The sequence below is a fragment of the Larus michahellis genome, chromosome Z, assembly GCF_964199755.1.
Source record: "Larus michahellis chromosome Z, bLarMic1.1, whole genome shotgun sequence".
NCBI lineage: Eukaryota > Metazoa > Chordata > Aves > Charadriiformes > Laridae > Larus > Larus michahellis.
Window position 1 is genome coordinate 76,560,643 of NC_133930.1, and position 18,356 is coordinate 76,578,998.

General features: G+C 44.8%; 1 protein-coding gene across 5 annotated transcripts in view; it reads right to left on the minus strand.

Moving 5' to 3' along the window:
- Positions 1 to 10,302, minus strand: part of PTBP3 (polypyrimidine tract binding protein 3) — a 47,062-nt gene extending 36,760 nt beyond the window's left edge. Inside the window, exons 1-3 of one of the 5 annotated variants that reach the window (XM_074570387.1) lie at positions 10,180 to 10,223; positions 7,686 to 7,781; positions 5,026 to 5,090 (exon numbers count right to left, since the gene is read on the minus strand). Coding sequence is in view for 1 of the 5 variants with exons in the window: in XM_074570388.1 (XP_074426489.1) it covers positions 5,026 to 5,090; positions 7,686 to 7,846 (226 nt within the window). In the remaining 4 variants the exon portion in view is untranslated. Of the gene's footprint in view, positions 1 to 5,025; positions 5,091 to 7,685; positions 7,847 to 9,783; positions 9,918 to 9,938; positions 9,986 to 10,179 lie in introns of those variants that run through there. The other 4 variants (XM_074570385.1, XM_074570386.1, XM_074570382.1 and 1 more) reach the window with 4 other exon arrangements.
- Positions 10,303 to 18,356: the final 8,054 nt, after the last annotated feature.

Sequence of the window (18,356 nt, forward strand, 5' to 3'; positions counted from 1 at the left end):
GACTACTTCAGAATTTAAAATAAGAGACACCATTACCCAGTGTATCAAATCTGCAGTTTGATGCAGAAAATCCAAAACAGACCTCATGACCAGACTCCACAGGTGAGAACACTGTAATATTACATACTTTGTATTTATGCTAGATACAGGGCAAGAACCTAACGAAATAATATTTTCTTCTTGAAATTGTGTGCATCCCATCAATTGCAATTTGAAGATGCCAGAAAGTAAATAACTAGTTTATGAAAGAAATTACAGGCTACTTATATCAATCACGCCTTTCTAAAGATTCACTAGCACAGAGGCTTCTCTCCTCTTCTAGGTTCTTTCCTCTAACATGATGTCTAGACTGCTCAACTAAATTGGGTCACTGGAAGAGGTTGCAGTGGAGCAAGGAGAGCAAAGTAGTAAAATAAACTACCATCAACAAAAGCAACCTTCAGTATATGATTATCGAGAGCTGTAAAATTGGTGTGACAAGTTAAGTTTTTAAATTAACATAAAACATGCATTTTCATTCTTAAAGTATGAAATACCTCCACTTAGTATAAAGCAAAAGAACCACCATGGATTCACAGGAAGCTACCGAAAAGATTTGTGCCTCAACTGATCAATCATTCAACTTAAAAGCATAAAACTGCTTTTTCCAACTTACAAATTTTCAGAGCCTTACACGTTGTCTCAAAAAAAAAAAAAATGCCCACTCTCAACCATGACACTCTAAAGAAACATGTTTTGGATTGTCTGCCTTTTGAGTATTTAAATTTCAGCTTCGCATTTGAAGCTTTTCTCTACAACAATGAAAGCTAGGGTTTTTTTTTTTTATTTTTTAAAAGGAAGATACATGTTCTCAAACAATCACATAACTCTAGGACTAAAAGCTCTAAGAACTGCACACTTGAAGTCAAGTGGTTGGAAAGCAGTAAAAGCCTGCATCACATAAACTAAGTATTACTTGAATAAGCTCTTGTCCTAATAGGTGAAAGATTTGCATCAAGATCAACAATAGAGTATAATACTTCTGTTGACAAGCTGAATTTTCAATTACTGCTTAATATTTTCTAGGAGAGACTTGTTGTATGCAATAAAAACATGGTCACACCTACAATACCCACAGTTCTTGTCCTTTTTGTCTCATCTATGGTTTTTTCCTCCCCGCTTCCTTAGCAGTGTTCCTTATCAGTTTTTCACTGCATGACACTTTCTCATGCAAATGGTCTGTCTCTGTTCCTCAGCCCAACTCTGCTTCATCTGCTGGAGCAATTAGTAGTAAACTAGCCACTGTAAGAATCATCCTTTAGATTAAAGCTCAGTATTAATATACTAATTATATAAATGAGTCATAATCTCAGACTGTCTGGAGACACAGGAGACAGCCCAGCATTAACATACCCCTATTTTTGTTTACATTCTCCCCTGTATCCAGAATGCCTATATCTTTTGTTTAAATGAATGCTCCATCTTTTCAGTATATATGGACAAACTCTTCCTTCCCCTAATATCACCAGTCACACAAAATGAACTTTTCCCTTCAGTTTTACTTCACAATAATACATCCTCTAATGGTCTTCATTTCTTCCAACTCTGAAGAGAACACACAAGTTAGTTGGCGAAATAATAATTTTCTGTGATCAAAGCATACTGTGAAGTGATTTAACAGTAACACTAAAATCATTTTACTGTTAAGCACGACTTCTTTATTTTTAACCCTGCCCTTCTGCTCACAAACATACAACCAACTATGGGAGATACATGATTCTGAGAAGAAAAACCTATGAAGCAAATACAAGTCCTGAATTTTATTAATATTTAAATCCATTCATCCTGTTAATATTGTCTGTGTTTTATAAAACACTGGTAGCTAAATGAATTACCACCTTTGGGCAGTCTTTGTGAGTTTTAAATTAGACTCCTTTGTTTAAACATCAAGAAGTTAACACTCAGTGATCTAGAACACAGTTTTAATCTGTGTTTGAATTGCATGTTTTGAGAACTCCAAGACCTGGCTTTTTTCTTGTCATGTTATGAGTCTCTCTCCCTATCGTTTAAGGTACACACTGAAACAGCAACTAGTACCATGATAAAGACCTCCTCCAAGAGAGCACTGTTCACACACACATTAGGCTACGCTTGTCACAAGCATCCACTAAAAATGTCAATTTTGTACAAAAAACAGATTAACCCTACGGATCAAAAATAAAATTCACAAAAATAAGAAATGACCAATGAATCATAATCTTGTTCCTTGATGATTCTACATCAAAGATGGTATGCATGTTATTACTGTCCAGTCCTCAGCCCTACAGAGAGCAACCGTTACACAGCAAAAACAAGCAACAGAGAGCAGAGACAACAGGGGACCACAGCATATACTGAATGGTCTTTGCATTTACATGTTAGTCCCATTAGTGTATATACATATAAATATACACACATACACTGAGACTTATTTTACACGATGATAAGACCAAAATTGCCATCAGCAGTGCTATTAGCAAGCCAATTTCCATACAGAAAGTATGTTATGGGATCCTGCAGAAAAGACTTAGCAATGAAAAGTTAAGTTACTTTTACACTTTTAAAGCACTTAATTTTACTTCCATACCTTTTTTTTCTATTTCAGAAAACAAAGCCATTGTACATACACAAACTCTATTTCAATAAATTGAAAATAGTGTGTTAGTGGATAAAGCAGGGTTGTAGAGAATAAAAGGAAATCATATATAAACATGGTCATCTTCAGTGATAAACTTACGTAACACTTCCAAACTCATGAAAATTAAGACAACTCAGTTTCTGAAGGAAGAAATAGCTGCTTTTAATCTGTAAAAAACATAAAACTAAAACTGCATAGAATTATACACACTAATTTATTTTGTTTATCGGGAAGTGATACCTATACGCATTGACCATTCCTTTAAATACTACTTTAGCTCATGCATTAAGTTGACCTGTAAGACTGGACCATATATATAGCTTTGCCACCCATACCTTCACTTACACTTTAGTACCCCATCCCTGTAAATACTTGGCTGTCTGGAGGAAAATGACCAAGGGGAAAAAAATAATTTATAGATTAAAAAATGCAAACAACTCAAAGAGACTGTGGATGTCTGAAGTTTGTACTCATCTGAAACTGACCAGTTTTATAAGGACAGCAAGCTTTTCTATACATCTACCAAGTTTTATTACACAGAAAGTTTGCTAGCACTGACAGAAACCAAATGAAAAATGAACAGATCACCTATGTTTGAGAAGTTTCCTCCACAGAAACTAAGTTCTGCAGTACAGCTTCCACCACACTCACGGACTTATACTGTGCACTGAATAACTTTGCAAAAAAGTTATTATTCATTTCAAACTGCCTGTGTTTTGGGAAAGGACAGGTAACTGAAACAAGGGGGAGGGAACAGATGTGAAGCTAGAGTAATTTTCCTGGTAACACAAGATTAGAACAAATAGGTTGTCTATATACATAAAGCAAGAAAGATAAATTAGAGACTAGAAAATAGAAACAGGTGAACTAACAAAGGAAAAAAGAGTAAGAAAAAGAATGCATTATAGTCGGTAGTAAAATGAGAAAATGAACAACCAAGAACCCACAGAAATGGAACTGGAAAGCAAATCCTAATCAAGCCCAGCAAAGCTAGATAGGAAAAGAAGGCCTAACAAAACCAAGAGGGATTATATGTAATTTACAAATTAAGGCAAATCACCTGGCAACATTACAAGTCAGTAAAATACTCAGATGCTATACTCATTTAATTTGCAGTGGTCTTTGGGTCACTGTGGCAACATGCATTTGATACTGACTGCTGAACAGTATTGTAAGTGTTTCTAGCCCTAGAAAATGATACAGTTAAAAGACTGAAGGCATATAGAAACATAGAATCATTTAGGTTGGAAAAGACCTTTAAGATATGGGAGTCTGTATCTCATGAAGGGTTATAGAGTAGTTTCCACACTCAAATGCAGCCCTTGAAGTATGTTGTCACCCTGGAAAAGTCCAAAAACTTGCTTTGAATCCTCCCTTTAAAAAACTCTATGGCCTTTTCCAAAATGTTGCAGTCTAGGAATTATCTAGTAAGCAAGAATCAAAAGGTGGAGCGATACTCCTAAACAAATCTCTGCAAGGTGTAATAGAACGGATCTGCAGTGACATAACAAATTGAAGTTATTTCACTTCCTTCTCATGTGCCATTGCACATGTAGCTACCATGCCACCTAAAGACAAGAAGGGTTACCAGTCCATGATTTCTCCACGAAGTCTGATTGCAAACCAGAAGACATGGTAAGATTTTATTTCTGCCTATACCTGAACTGGTTTTGGACCATCATTATTCCCACAATTAATGCAACCGACCACCCAAGAGATAGTAATGTTTTGTTTAAATGGTAATATCCTAGTAGGGAGTACTGACCCCACCACACACCTGTGCGAAGTATGCACACTTGCACAGAATGTAAGTATGCAAACATTATTTTGATTCCTTTGCTTCTGGTATTCACTATTGAGAAAGAATGATCTATCTGCTCCTTGACTTTAAATGCCACTGTAACACACCATGTCTTTTAACAAATAAGAATGGCAGCAAGTTAAATTACTTGTAGTACAGTGCTGTTAAGAAAGTTAATTGCAAAGATGATGCATAGATTATTGAATCATATGACCATTCACTCTATTGGCTTTCACAGGAAATTTAGGGTACGGTTTCCTGGTCAGTTTAAGCTGATCTAAGGCTGCAGTGAGCCACGGCAGTTGTGTCACTCCCCACCCTTGTGTCTTCATGGCTCCCCCTGAAGTGACTAACAACTGCAAGGCAGCATGGCACCAGAATAACTTAATATGCAGTTCACACATGACAATTACTACACCGCAAGTGAGGTGCAGAAACATGCTGCTAATGATGGTGCTGCACTTATGGCAACAGTCCTTAGTTTGAACAACTTTAGCTAACAGGAAAACAGCAAGAGCAAGGAAGAGTGGTACCAACAGGAACAAAGTACTTTTTCCTTTTTACCTACCCACTCTGCAACACAAAGTCAAAAACGCTGCTTCGTACTCCAATGTAAAAGTCTCATCCACAGACCTGAAAAGATAGGTTCTATTATCACATGCTGTAATGAAAAAGAAAAAAAGTCTCTCATGAAGACTATGCAGCACAAAATGAAATTAAAAGTACAAAAGATATACAATGGTCAAGAGCAGAAAAACCAAAAGGAAGAGTGCAATTCCATGCAACGGTTAATGAATGCAGAAGAAAAAAATTAAGAACTGTACCTTGAAACAGCAGCTGTAGGCATACTTTTATTACATAACTAACTCTCATCCTCACGTTTTGACACAGTATTATGTTTAATCAGGATATCCTTTAAAAGAAAGTCAGCCTGAACATACTTGTGCTTATCACTTAATACCTCCAGAGGTGCTTCAGCTAGCGCAGGATTAGTTCAGCAGAAAACTTGATAAATTCTCCCTGGTAGGACCCAGCATATTTAACTGCTTATCTCCCCCCACAGGGTACCTAAGCAGATAAATTTTCTTGACTATAGACCAAATCAAATAAATAGTACTTTAACCACTGGTAAGGAAACTATAAGATTGATTTATATTTTGTTATTTTCATGTTTCTGATTGTGACAGATGATTCCCATTTCTGATTATATCAGGTATTAATAGTAAACAAGTTTGTTCAGTGAACAGCAAGCTCATAAAGAGGAATACCTTCATTCATACTAAGCTTACATTAGATATTTTTCACAAGTACATAATTTAAAGTGGGTTAGAAACAGGTATTTATGAAGGAACTACAGGAAAAAGTGAGCTATGTAATTCTACTCTATGCAGAATATAAATACAAAAAAGTCAGAAACATAAGGATAATAACATGCAAGTGGTTGATGCCTCTTTAAGAGCTTGAACATCATCTGCCAGAATTCAAAAGCCTTGCTAAACCTGAAGATTTAATCTGGTACTGGACTAGCTGAATTTAACTTGCAAATACAGATTCAGTTGCTATGTTTACTGTTGCTCCTGATTTTTTCCTCTTACTAACCCACAAGGAAGCCACTAACCTCAGTTGAAGGAAAATATACATCTATATACATACCTGGACTGCCTTCAATAGTCAACAAAAAAAAAAACTATAGTTCATACCATTACTAATTCCTTGAATTTAATCAGTCTAACTTGAATCAAATTTTCCTTCAAATGCAATAATCTTAAATATTAAGAGCCAATTTCTTTGCCACAAACCAGGGAAATTTTTACAGCTTTCTAGAGAATCTTTCTGCTCCAAATAATTACCGTCACTAAATACAAATTTTGGATCTAAATTAGCCGCAGTATTCCATAGAAATAAATGAACCCCTGTATTTAATTTCCATATTAGTGACAGTGAAGTGTAGTTTTACTTCTTTTCCTCTTCCTATTCTGAAGAGCATTTAACAACAACAAAGTTACAAGCCAGTTAATGAAAAGTTTTAACTTATTTTACTTTAAATTCATTACGCTAGGGCAGTTTTAACCAATCACAGTATTAATAGCCTGCATTTTCAACTAACAGTTTGGAGATCCTCCAATTGAGTCCAATTCTCAGAAGGTACTTAGCATCCTCTAACAAAAAAAAGAACACCTCCAAACCACCCCCCAAAAAACAGGCCTTCCTGAAGAGTCACATTCAGCATCTAACAACTCAGAGCATACTCAAACTTGCAGTTATCATCAACCACCTGTACCATTACTGAAACACCTAAAAAGCTCTACTTAGGAAAATTTCATTAAAAACAGTCAATTTATTCACCTTTAATGTACCCTCAGTCTTTGCCTTACTCTCTGACAAGCAAGTTTCTTAGGAAGATTCTACTTTGTGATGTTAGATTTGTACAGTTTAAGAACTACAAAAATTTTCCTTATACTATTTCTACTCAAAACAGACTTGTCAACCTTAAGTCATTTTTAATATTAGCATTTCAGGGCAGTACATCAACCAACGCATGCGCCGTTTTCCCTCCTCTCTCAATTAAAATGACAAAACCTTTATGAAAATTAAAAAAATGCTTTACAAAACAAACTCATTAGACTAGTTTAAAGAGAATAGGGAGACCATAGGAACCATACACTCAGCTTAGACAGCAATTCCACAAGCTCATAAGCACATTTAACAGATTAAAAAAGAGCAGACTCTCACTCCAGTGAGAACTTTCTTAATTTTCTTTTGAAATTTTCCAAAAAGTGGTTTCAAAGCAAATGTGAGAAAATGCTGATCATAGCAAAATTAGTCACTACATTTTTGAATGAGGTTCTCCAAAAAGATACTTCCTAATATTGTTTGTTTGATTAATTAGCACTTATATAAGAGTGTTCTCATCAACCTCCACCCCCTGTCAAGTCTTCCACTGCAACAGGGTTAAAAGATGTCAGGAAAGTTTGGGCTGCACTGCTTTGAGTCAGCAAAAAGAACAAGAAGAAAAAAAAGTCTTCCTAACTTCTGGTTCAGAATTCCTCAATTTGAAGAACAGCTAAGATTTTACAGGTCACCAAGGTATAGGAAGCACTCTAAGTTAATAATATCTATGTCTTTGCATGAATTTAGAAGCACTGTCTTTAGTGATTGCTTCCATTTTCATGTGTGCATACTGTTATGATGAAAAAAATAAAAGAAACAGTAAAGTACTTTACTGACCTTAGGCATTCATTCAACTGTCCACAGTTCCCGGGACAGTTGAATTTCCCACCATGGTCAAACTTCCCAGGCTTTGGATTTTGAAATACTGATAGGCTAAAGAAAAAATACCAGCAATCACATGCACTTAAAAAGTAGTAAGGGAAGTTGGCAGTATGCATAACGAACTTAACTTTATTACTTAGCTTCAAGTTAAGAAACTTTATCAAGACTTATGACAGAAGTCAGCTTTCCTCACGCTACCCCCGCGATGGGAGCACAGTGCTTCAGACTAGACAGTAATAATTTTATCTTCTGAGGAGCCCATACTGTATAAACTGACTGTGTACTGTATGAACTTTATCACTGTAACGACTTACTGCCGTACTTAAGGCCTTCGGTGTGGTCTATAAAAATGCATTTAGGACTACACGAATGATCATTCAGATTATTGATTAACGTTGCGGAATAGATGTCAATCAGTTCATTTTCACATATGCACTTCTACCGGGCACCAGCGACACGGCAGACAGCAGCACCCCTACAGTTGGGTTGGTTTTTTTTCCCCTGCTGCAGAAAACCAGCCGCCAGACTTGAGGTACAAAACTTAAGTTACCACATGAAACTGCCACCTTCAAAAACCTGCCGCGACACTCACTTACCGTTAAGGAAGCAGGGCTCTTAAACACGTTTAAAAAAAAGTGGTAACTCTATGATGGGATTAAAGACCGTCCAACAAGTATCATCCCAGCAGCGGGCGGCAGCTTGGTCCGGAGCCCCCCGGACGTACCGGGGCGAAGGAGGGCAGCCCGGTCCCGCCGCCGGTACGGGATGGAGGAAGGGAGGGAGGGCAGCCCCGGTCCCGCCGCCGGTACGGGATGGAGGAAGGGAGGGAGGGCAGCCCCGGTCCCGCCGCCGGTACGGGATGGAGGAAGGGAGGGAGGGCAGCCCCGGTCCCGCCGCCGGTACGGGATGGAGGAAGGGAGGGAGGGCAGCCCCGGTCCCGCCGCCGGTACGGGATGGAGGAAGGGAGGGAGGGCAGCCCCGGTCCCGCCGCCGGTACGGGATGGAGGAAGGGAGGGAGGGCAGCCCCGGTCCCGCCGCCGGTACGGGATGGAGGAAGGGAGGGAGGGCAGCCCCGGTCCCGCCGCCGGTACGGGATGGAGGAAGGGAGGGAGGGCAGCCCCGGTCCCGCCGCCGGTACGGGATGGAGGAAGGGAGGGAGGGCAGCCCCCGTCCCGCCGCCGGTACGGGATGGAGGAAGGGAGGGAGGGCAGCCCCCGTCCCGCCGCCGGTACGGGATGGAGGAAGGGAGGGAGGGCAGCCCCGGTCCCGCCGCCGGTACGGGATGGAGGAAGGGAGGGAGGGCAGCCCCCGTCCCGCCGCCGGTACGGGATGGAGGAAGGGAGGGAGGGCAGCCCCCGTCCCGCCGCCGGTACGGGATGGAGGAAGGGAGGGAGGGCAGCCCCGGTCCCGCCGCCGGTACGGGATGGAGGAAGGGAGGGAGGGCAGCCCCCGTCCCGCCGCCGGTACGGGATGGAGGAAGGGAGGGAGGGCAGCCCCCGTCCCGCCGCCGGTACGGGATGGAGGAAGGGAGGGAGGGCAGCCCCCGTCCCGCCGCCGGTACGGGATGGAGGAAGGGAGGGAGGGCAGCCCCCGTCCCGCCGCCGGTACGGGATGGAGGAAGGGAGGGAGGGCAGCCCCCGTCCCGCCGCCGGTACGGGATGGAGGAAGGGAGGGAGGGCAGCCCCCGTCCCGCCGCCGGTACGGGATGGAGGAAGGGAGGGAGGGCAGCCCCCGTCCCGCCGCCGGTACGGGATGGAGGAAGGGAGGGAGGGCAGCCCCCGTCCCGCCGCCGGTACGGGATGGAGGAAGGGAGGGAGGGCAGCCCCCGTCCCGCCGCCGGTACGGGATGGAGGAAGGGAGGGAGGGCAGCCCCCGTCCCGCCGCCGGTACGGGATGGAGGAAGGGAGGGAGGGCAGCCCCGGTCCCGCCGCATCCCCGCCCGCATCCCCGCGCCCTCCTCAGCGCCGGACGGCCGCCTCCCGCCACCCCGGCCCCACTGGGAAAAGAAGGAAAAAGAAAGCAAAACGAAGAGAAACCCGCACTCCCCGATTACCACAAAGTTCCCCGCGAAAGCTGTCGGTCCCACAGGTCCAGGGCGGCGGCGGCTACTGGTTTCCTCCTTGCACAAGTACCTGGCGGAGCAGCCGGCGGCACTATCCCCACCCCGAGCCCGGCCCCTCCGAAACCCGGCCCCTCTCTGGCACCCACCTTTCCCCTCGCTCCGCTGCCTTCGCCGGGGGCGGGGGGTACCTCCCCCAGCCCCCCTCTCCCCACCCCCGGCACGGCAGCCCGCTGCTCCTAGAAAGAAGGAGCCGGGACGGGCCGGCCCACCCCCACACCCCACCCCGGCAGGACGCGCCCCGTCCCGCCCCAGGCGGCACCAGGTGAAGCCCTCAGGGAAACACCGACTGCCCCTCGGTGCGGCCGCGGCCCCGGCTCCGGTACTAACCCTTCCATGGCCCAGCCGGAGTCGCGGCCGGGGCCGGGGTCGTGGGTGGCAGTGCGGAGCGCGGGTGACAGGGAGAGGCCACGGGCGGGGCCACCGCCCTCGGCCCCCCCCCGGGCCCCCGCCCTCCGCCGCGAGCCCTGGCGCAGGCGCACTGAGGCGCGGCGCCCCGGTGCAGGGAGCCGGCCAGGGCGCAGGCGCGGTGCGGCGGCGGAGCCTCGGGGGGTGGCATGTCCCCGCCGTCCCCCGGGGGGCGCAGTGCCCTCCTGCCCCGCGCTGGGTCTGGGGGAGCTCGGGGAGAGGGGGAGACAGGCCCTTCGGTGGCGGGGAAGAGGATTCTGGGTGGGCCGGCTGGTAGCCCCTGACTTGTGTGGCAGGCAGTCTCAGAGCTGGCCTCAGAGACAGCACAGTCTCACAGTTCTCTTTCCACAGGTCTCATCCCACTGAGCTGCTCTCCAGCAGGTCAGCCCCCAACCTGTCCTGGTGCATGGGGTTATTCCTCCCCAGGTGCAGCACCCCACACTTGCCCTTGTTGAATTCCATAAGGTTTCTCTCCGCCCAACTCTCCAGCCTGTCCAGGTCTCACTGAATGGCAGCACAGCCTTCCAGCGTGTCAGCCACCCCTCCCAGCTTTGTGTCATCAGCAAACTTGCTGAGGGTGCACTCTATCCCCTCATCCAGGTCATTGATGAATATATTGAAGAGGACTGGACCCAGTACTGACCCCTGGGGAACACCACTTGTCACTGACCACCAACTAGACCCTGTGCCCCTAATCACAACCCTCTGAGCTCTGTCTTTCAACCATTTTTCTATCCACCCCACTGTCCATTCATCCAACCCACACTTCCTAAGCTTCCCTATGAGGATGCTGTGGGAGACCATGTCAAACGCCTTGCTGAAGTCAAGGTAGACAACATCCACCAGCATCCCCTCATCTATCCATCCAGTCATGCCATCATAGAAGGCTATCAGATTAGTCAGACATGATTTCCCCTTGGTGAATCCATGTTGAGTACTTCTGATAGCTTTCTTTTCCTCCACATGCCTTGAGATGATGTCCAGAACGAGCTGTTCCACCATCTTTCCAGGGAAGGAGGTGAGGCTGACCGGCCTGTAGTTCCCCGGTCCCTCCTTCTTGCCCTTTTTGAAGACTGGAATGACATTGGCTTTCCTCCAGTCCTCAGGCACCTCACCTGTTCTCCAGGACCTTTCAAAGATGATGGAGAGCAGCCCAGCAATGACTTCCGCCAGCTCCCTCAGCACTCTCAGGTACATCCCATCAGGGCCCATGGACTTGTGGATATCTAATTGACCTAATTGATCTCTCACTTGATCCTCCTCAACCAAAGGGGAGTCTTCCTTTGTCTAGACTTGTCCTGTCACTTTCTCCAAAGTCTGGGACCCCTGAGAGCTGCGCCGAGCAGTAAAGACCAAAGCAAAGAAGGCATTCGGTAACTCTGTCTTCTCCACATCCTCCATCACCATGGCTCCTGTCTCATTCAACAGTGGGCCCACAATTTCTCTAGTTTTCGTTTTGCCTCCAATATACTTGAAGAAGCCCTTCCTGTTGAGGTTGACATCCCTTGCCAGGTTTAATTCCAAGGAGGCCTTGGCTTTCCTCGTTTCATCCCCGCACGCCCTGGCGGCATTCTTGTAATCTTCCCAAGTGGTCAGTCCCTTCTTCCACTTACTGTAAACTTCCTTCTTCCACTTGAGCTTTTTCAGAAGCTCCCTGATCAACCATGCAGGTCTCCTGCATCCCTTGCCCGATTTCTTTCTCTTGGGGATGCACCGATCCTGAGCTTGGAGAAAGTGGTGTTTGCATACCAACCAGATCTCTTGAGCCCCCTTGCCTTCAGAGCCCTAGCCCATGGGATCTCTCCAAGCAGTTTCTTGAAGGTGTCAAAGTTAGCCCTCCTGAAGTCCAAGGTTGTGATTTTACTTCTTGTTGTTTTGTGAGTACTGCCCATGATCCTGAACTTTATCTTCTCATGATCACTACAGCCAAGGCTGCCCCCAACCTTAACATCCTCCACCAGTCCCTCTGTGTTTGTCAGTACTAGGTCCAGTAGTGCTCCTCTTCTTATGGGCTCCTGCACCACCTGTGCCAAAAAGTTATCATCAATACACTGGAGGAACCTCCTGGACTGTGCTGACTCTTTTCAGTGATGCCCAGCGACAGGACAAGGGGCAACAGGCACAAGCTGGAATACAGGAAATTCCATCTCAACATGAGAAAAAAATTCTTTACTTTGAGGGTGGCAGAGCACTGGCACAGGCTGCCCAGAGAGGTGGTGGAGTCTCCTTCTCTGGAGATATTCAAAACCCATCTGGACGCGTTCCTGTGCAACCTGCTCTAGGTGACCCTGCTCTGGCAGGGGGGTTGGACCAGGTGATTTCAGAAGGTCCCTTCCAACTCCTACCATTCTGTGATTCTGTGATATGTTAGAGCTGGTTATGGGGGCTGTAAAGTCACTGGGCCACAGGTAGGACAGTGGGCAGAGGCATAGAAAAGTGTGTGTGTGAGGCCTGTGGAGCAGGGTGGGAAACTGTTGTGTAACACATGGTCTTGTCTGGTAATTTCCATGTATCTGAGATAGCTGCGTGCAGGGTCAAATGAGTTGCTTCTGCATCCTGTTTCCTAGGGGTAGGAGCCCAAGGGGTGGGACATACTGTGGAGACACCAGGCAGCGACCAAATGAGGCATCTGCATGTCATGAGACTGGAAGGAGATATGTTCCTCTAGTTCATGTCCTGTGTAGCGTGGACCTTAAGGACTTCCCTGAACTAACTCCTTTTCTGGGCTATGGCGTTAAAGAAGTGTGTAGCCTCCATCAAATGGATGAGAGTCACAAGACAATTCTTGGCATTATCCAAGTCCTGTGACTCAGATTGACTTCAGTGGGAAATAGAGACCTGCCACAGTGTTTGGGATAAAGCTCTTTTTGTATAGTAGAATACGTGTAGAAACATGGGGTATCTGAGGTTTCTTCTATCACTCTTGACATGAGTCATCTAAGAACATAGGAGAAGAGGCAGCTTCAGTGCAAGTGGGTTGAGAATTCTGTGTGAGATGTCAGTGCTTCACATGATGTGGAAGTTACAAGTGTGATAATGATGTGAAGTGTGTACGTGTGAGGGTTAGAGTGGGACAGCAGGTAGAAGCAGGCCCCATTGGTCTCTCTACTAAACCTGGCCTGGAACAGCAGGGATTAATATGTACAAGAGGTGTCTTAATTTTAAGCGTGGCAGATTGTGACAGTTGCTTATTTGACTGATGCACAAAATCACCTGAAACTAAAAGCTAAAAGGCAGTGAAGACAAGATAATATTAAAAGAGGGGCAGATCTGTATGCTTTCAGAAGCCATTTGCAGGTTGGTGCCCTCATAATGTGAATTCCCACACAAAGTGGGAAAAGGCTTGCATTTGTATTTTTTCAGTGCCTAACACAAACACAGTACATGACAGCCTCCTTTACAGGAAACAATGGGATTTGTTGTATTTTTGCATCTCCTGGAGATCACTCAGTGCAAGACTTAGTGTGACACGCAGGCTTTTGATGATTACAATTCCCAATCCTCTCTTCCTTCAGGTAATGAGAATACATTTGGTGAGTGAACTGCAAGCACTTCCTGACAGATGATACCTATCGCCTGCGGGAGGGTATTTGCATTGAATGTGACAGGACACCTTTTGAGTCCTGCTATAGGGAGAGCAAGTGGAATGACTTGAGAATAAGCTGGTGAGTAGCAAGTTCACCAAGTACTTGGCCCAGTCCCTGCCTGCATCAAGGACCGCCTAGGAAAATGAGTGCCTTGGAGTTCAAGGAACACACACACCAAAATATGCGACTGGATTTGATCGAAGGCTGTAGGTTGAGTCCTGTTATGTAGAAATAGAATGAAGCTTTTTCAGCTGAAGGTTATGAAGTATATAGTGGCAAGACACTGTTGTCTCTCATCCTTTTTGTTTTCCCTCCAAGCATGGTAGCATACCCGTCTGTCTTTGCTGTCACAGCTGCCAGTGTGGCCGGCCCATACCCTGTATTGGGGAATTAACCTGATCTTAAAATAATACTTTTTTTTTAAACTAGGTAATTTGTCAACCAGCTTGGACCCCTAATCCGAGTCAAAAAGTGTGTCTGTGTGCTGTGTTTCTCATTGGGGACTGTTAAGGCAGAAGGCAAGACAAGCATGTTGTAGAGAGGGAAATTTTATTTCCCCTGTGTACCTCCAGTTTCTTGTGGTTTGATAGCACAACCTCGTATGTCCTTTAAATTCAGCCTGAGTTCTCTAACCTGGGAAAAGTTGCAGTCTCAAGTGGAAATTGTGAGAAAATTGTGGTTTCTTGTGGTTTCCACCTCAGACCAAGTTTTGGTTTAAAGGTTATCATCACTTGTGAAATAAATGAGGTTATGAGTGTGTTGTTTGATTTAATTGGTCAATTTCCAAGAGTAAGTTACTGAAAACAGTAGATTTTACTAAGAATATGGGAATGTTTAAAAGTTTGGTTTTCTGTTACCTGTGAAATACAGGAGCAAGACAAATCGCCATGATCAGAAAACCCCATCCAGCATATTGACAGCTGAGGTAAGATTAGAAGTGCTTTGGTGAGTATTCATTTGAAAAAATCCATTTTATTCATAATACCAGACTCAAAAACTGATATTTGAATCAGTTATGATGAGAAAAGGAAAGTAGAATATATATATATGAATATATATCTATTATATAGGGTAATACATATATTCTAATATTAGAATATACATTCACACATATGAAAATATACTGATATATTCAATATTTTCAATGTATTAGAATATATATATTATATATGCTAGTAATTATATAGATTTTTTTATATAAATATAAAATCAATAGTTTTGGAATCCTTTGAAAGATACTTTCTTTAGAGATTGTGAAAAATGCCTTACAGGTTCATCCCTTGGCACAAATGTTTCTTGTTACGAGTTAAACATACAATGTAATTTAAAAATACTCTGAGGGTTCTCCTGTAATTGGTCTGTATACATTAAAAATAGAAAAAAGTGTGTTCCACCAATAATTTAGACCATGCTGCTGTTGTAGAATGCTTTTAAATTAATTTCCAACTGCAGTTCACAAAGCCAATAGAAAATTTAATACATTGTTATGATAGAAAAAGAAAATAAATCCTTTGTGATAGCGCCTGCGAGCTGGTTGTTGACATATGCAGGGAACAACAGACAGGAAGACAAATTTAAACATCCCTTTCCTGGGAGGGAAAGAGCGTAGGGGAGAGAGAGAGATAAAGATAATGCGAGGGAAAACACTTCTAGGCCTAAATCGTAGAGCTGGAGTTGGCTTTGGGAGTTAAATTCTTTGGCTTTGGGAGTTAAATTCCTACTTTCCCTGTGATGCACAGTGTTTGTGTTTTTTAATTCGTCCACTTATTTTACTCATTCTTTTCTTTTCTGCCTGCTTCCCTGTTTGCTTGTGTCTGTTCCTTTTTCCCTGTTTGCAGCTTCTTTAAATTGCATTCTTCCTGATACCTGTCAAATTCAAGTTTTTTGCAATTTTAGGGAAGTTGGTGGAATTGTGCTGTCTATAAATTAGGTGCCAGTGATTGGGTTGAATGGACGTCCTGTGTTTCAGTTGCCTCTTTTATAAGGACATATAAATTGAACGATGGTCTTGTTTACTTTAAAGAGGTATATGGTATAATTTAATTAAGTAGAACTTCAAGCAAGAACAGAGGTCTGTATGCACAAATCCAATTATAGCATCAGGGCCTGGGTGCACAATAATTAGCCTACTTAGCATATAAATATGATTAGACAGGCACAATCAGTCAACATGATCTATTCTAAACAAACTATGTTCATTTGTTTTCAGCAGCACAGCATTTTATTGAAAATTACTTGTCTTTGAGTTTATTAATATCAGATTTAAAGAAACTAACACCTACCGTATTTTTCTCATTCATATCTTATTGATATTCCTATTGTCCACATTACTAATACTTTCTTACACTATGAAAAAAAGACCTGGCCTGTCTTTCTGTTTTGTAATTTTGTCCTGTCGAACTTATTGCACAAATCCATTTTGGAATTTAGCTGATCTGTTTATCACAGAAGAAAACCTTTTCTAGATTCTCAACACTGAAAATACTTTATCTTTGCTGACTCAGTCAGTTTTTAATGCTTGCCACAAAATCAATATGTAATCTTCAAGTCATATTGTTCCCATGTGCTGTAACCAGGAATGCAACATCCCATGTACGCTTATTCGGTACTGAAAGGAAATGGTTCCAAACTTCTCCATTTCTTCACTGGGTCTGATCTGGCATGACTACCTGCTGTTCTGTGTTTTAGAATCATAGAATCATAGAATTGCTGAGGTTGGAAGGGACCTTTAAGATCATCGAGTCCAACCTTTAACCTACCCTGACAAAAGCCACTTCTAAACCATGTCCCTAAGTGCCCCATCTACCCTTTTTTTAAAGACCTCCAGGGATGGTGAATCCACCACCTCCCTGGGCAGCCTATTCCAATGTTTAATAACCCTTTCAGTGAAAAAATGTTTCCTAATATCCAACCTAAACCTCCCCTGACATAACTTGAACCTGTTTCCTCTCGTCCTATCACTTGTCACCAGGGAGAAGAGGTCAGCCCCCACCTCTCTACCACCTCCTTTCAGGTAGTTGTAGAGGGTGATAAGGTCTCCCCTCAGCCTCCTCTTCTCCAAGCTAAACAACCCCAGCTCCCTCAGTCATTCTTCATAAGGTTTGTCCTCCAGGCCCCTCACCAGCTTTGTAGCCCTTCTCTGGACACGCTCCAACACCTCAATGTCCCTCTTGTAGCGAGGGGCCCAAAACTGAACGCAGTACTCGAGGTGGGGCCTCACCAGTGCCGAGTACAGGGGGATGATCACTTCCCTAGTCCGGCTCACCACACTATTCCCGATACAGGCTAGGATGCTGTTGGCCTTCTTGGCCACGTGGGCACACTGCTGGCTCATATTCAGCCGGCTGTCAACCAGCACACCCAGGTCCTTTTCTGCCGGGCTGCATTCGAGCCACTCTGCCCCAATCCTGTAGCGCTTCATGGGGTTGTTGTGACCCAAGTGCAGGACCCGGCACCTGGCCTTGTTGAACATCATACCATTGGTCACAGCCCATCGGTCCAGCCTGTCCAGATCCCTCTGCAGAGCCAACCTACCCTCAAGCAGATCAACACGCCCGCCCAGCTTAGTGTCATCTGCGAACCTACTGAGGGTGCATTCGATCCCTTCATCCAGATCATTGATAAAGATATTAAAGAGAACCGGCCCCAGCACCGAGCCCTGGGGGACACCACTTGTGACCGGACACCAACTGGATTTAACTCCATTTACCACCACTCTCTGGGCACGGCCATCCAGCCAGTTTTTTACCCAGCGAAGAGTACACCTGTCCAGGCCATGTGCAGAAAAAAAAAATTATTTTTTTTTGTCCCCATCCAGCCCCACAACTGCCCCACGGGGCTGACATCCCCTCGTCCAGTCCCTTCAGGGTGCCACGGTGCCAGGCTGGGGGTGGGCAGGCTGGCTATGTCCCCCTGGCCACCCGCTTGTATCGCTCCGTCTCGTACTCACCCTGGTTGGGTTCCATCATCTTCCGGCAAATTTTGAGCTGCTCCAGATGGCTTTTCTCCACTTCCCGCTTGACCAGGAGGAAGAGGGTGATGCCGGAGGGCAACCCGATGGCCCAGGCCACCCCCACCGGCTTCATGGGGTTCTTGCCCTTCTTGCGCATATGGATGTACTCCACCCCTTCGGGCAGACCCCTGCTGCTGCTGCTGGGCTCCGGGCCGGCCTGTGGCCCCGCTGGCCGGCGGCAGCTCTGCCCCAGGAGCCGTGTGCCTGGGAGGGCCAGCCTGGCGTGACCCATGGCCGGTCCTGCTGCTGCCAGCAGCCCCCTCAGTCGGCCGAGCGCTGCCACCATGTTGGGCCGTGCCCGTGCGCCCACATCCATAGTGGATGTTTACACATCCATAAGACAGAATTTTTACTTATTATGAAACTCAGGGAAATGAATTTATCTGAGAAAGAGTATGTTCAATCTTTCCAGTGAGCAACTTAGCACCGCTTTTGCTCTCTTCTTGCCAGGTTAACAAATAAAAAATATGACTTTCCATCTTTTCCCCAATATCTACTGG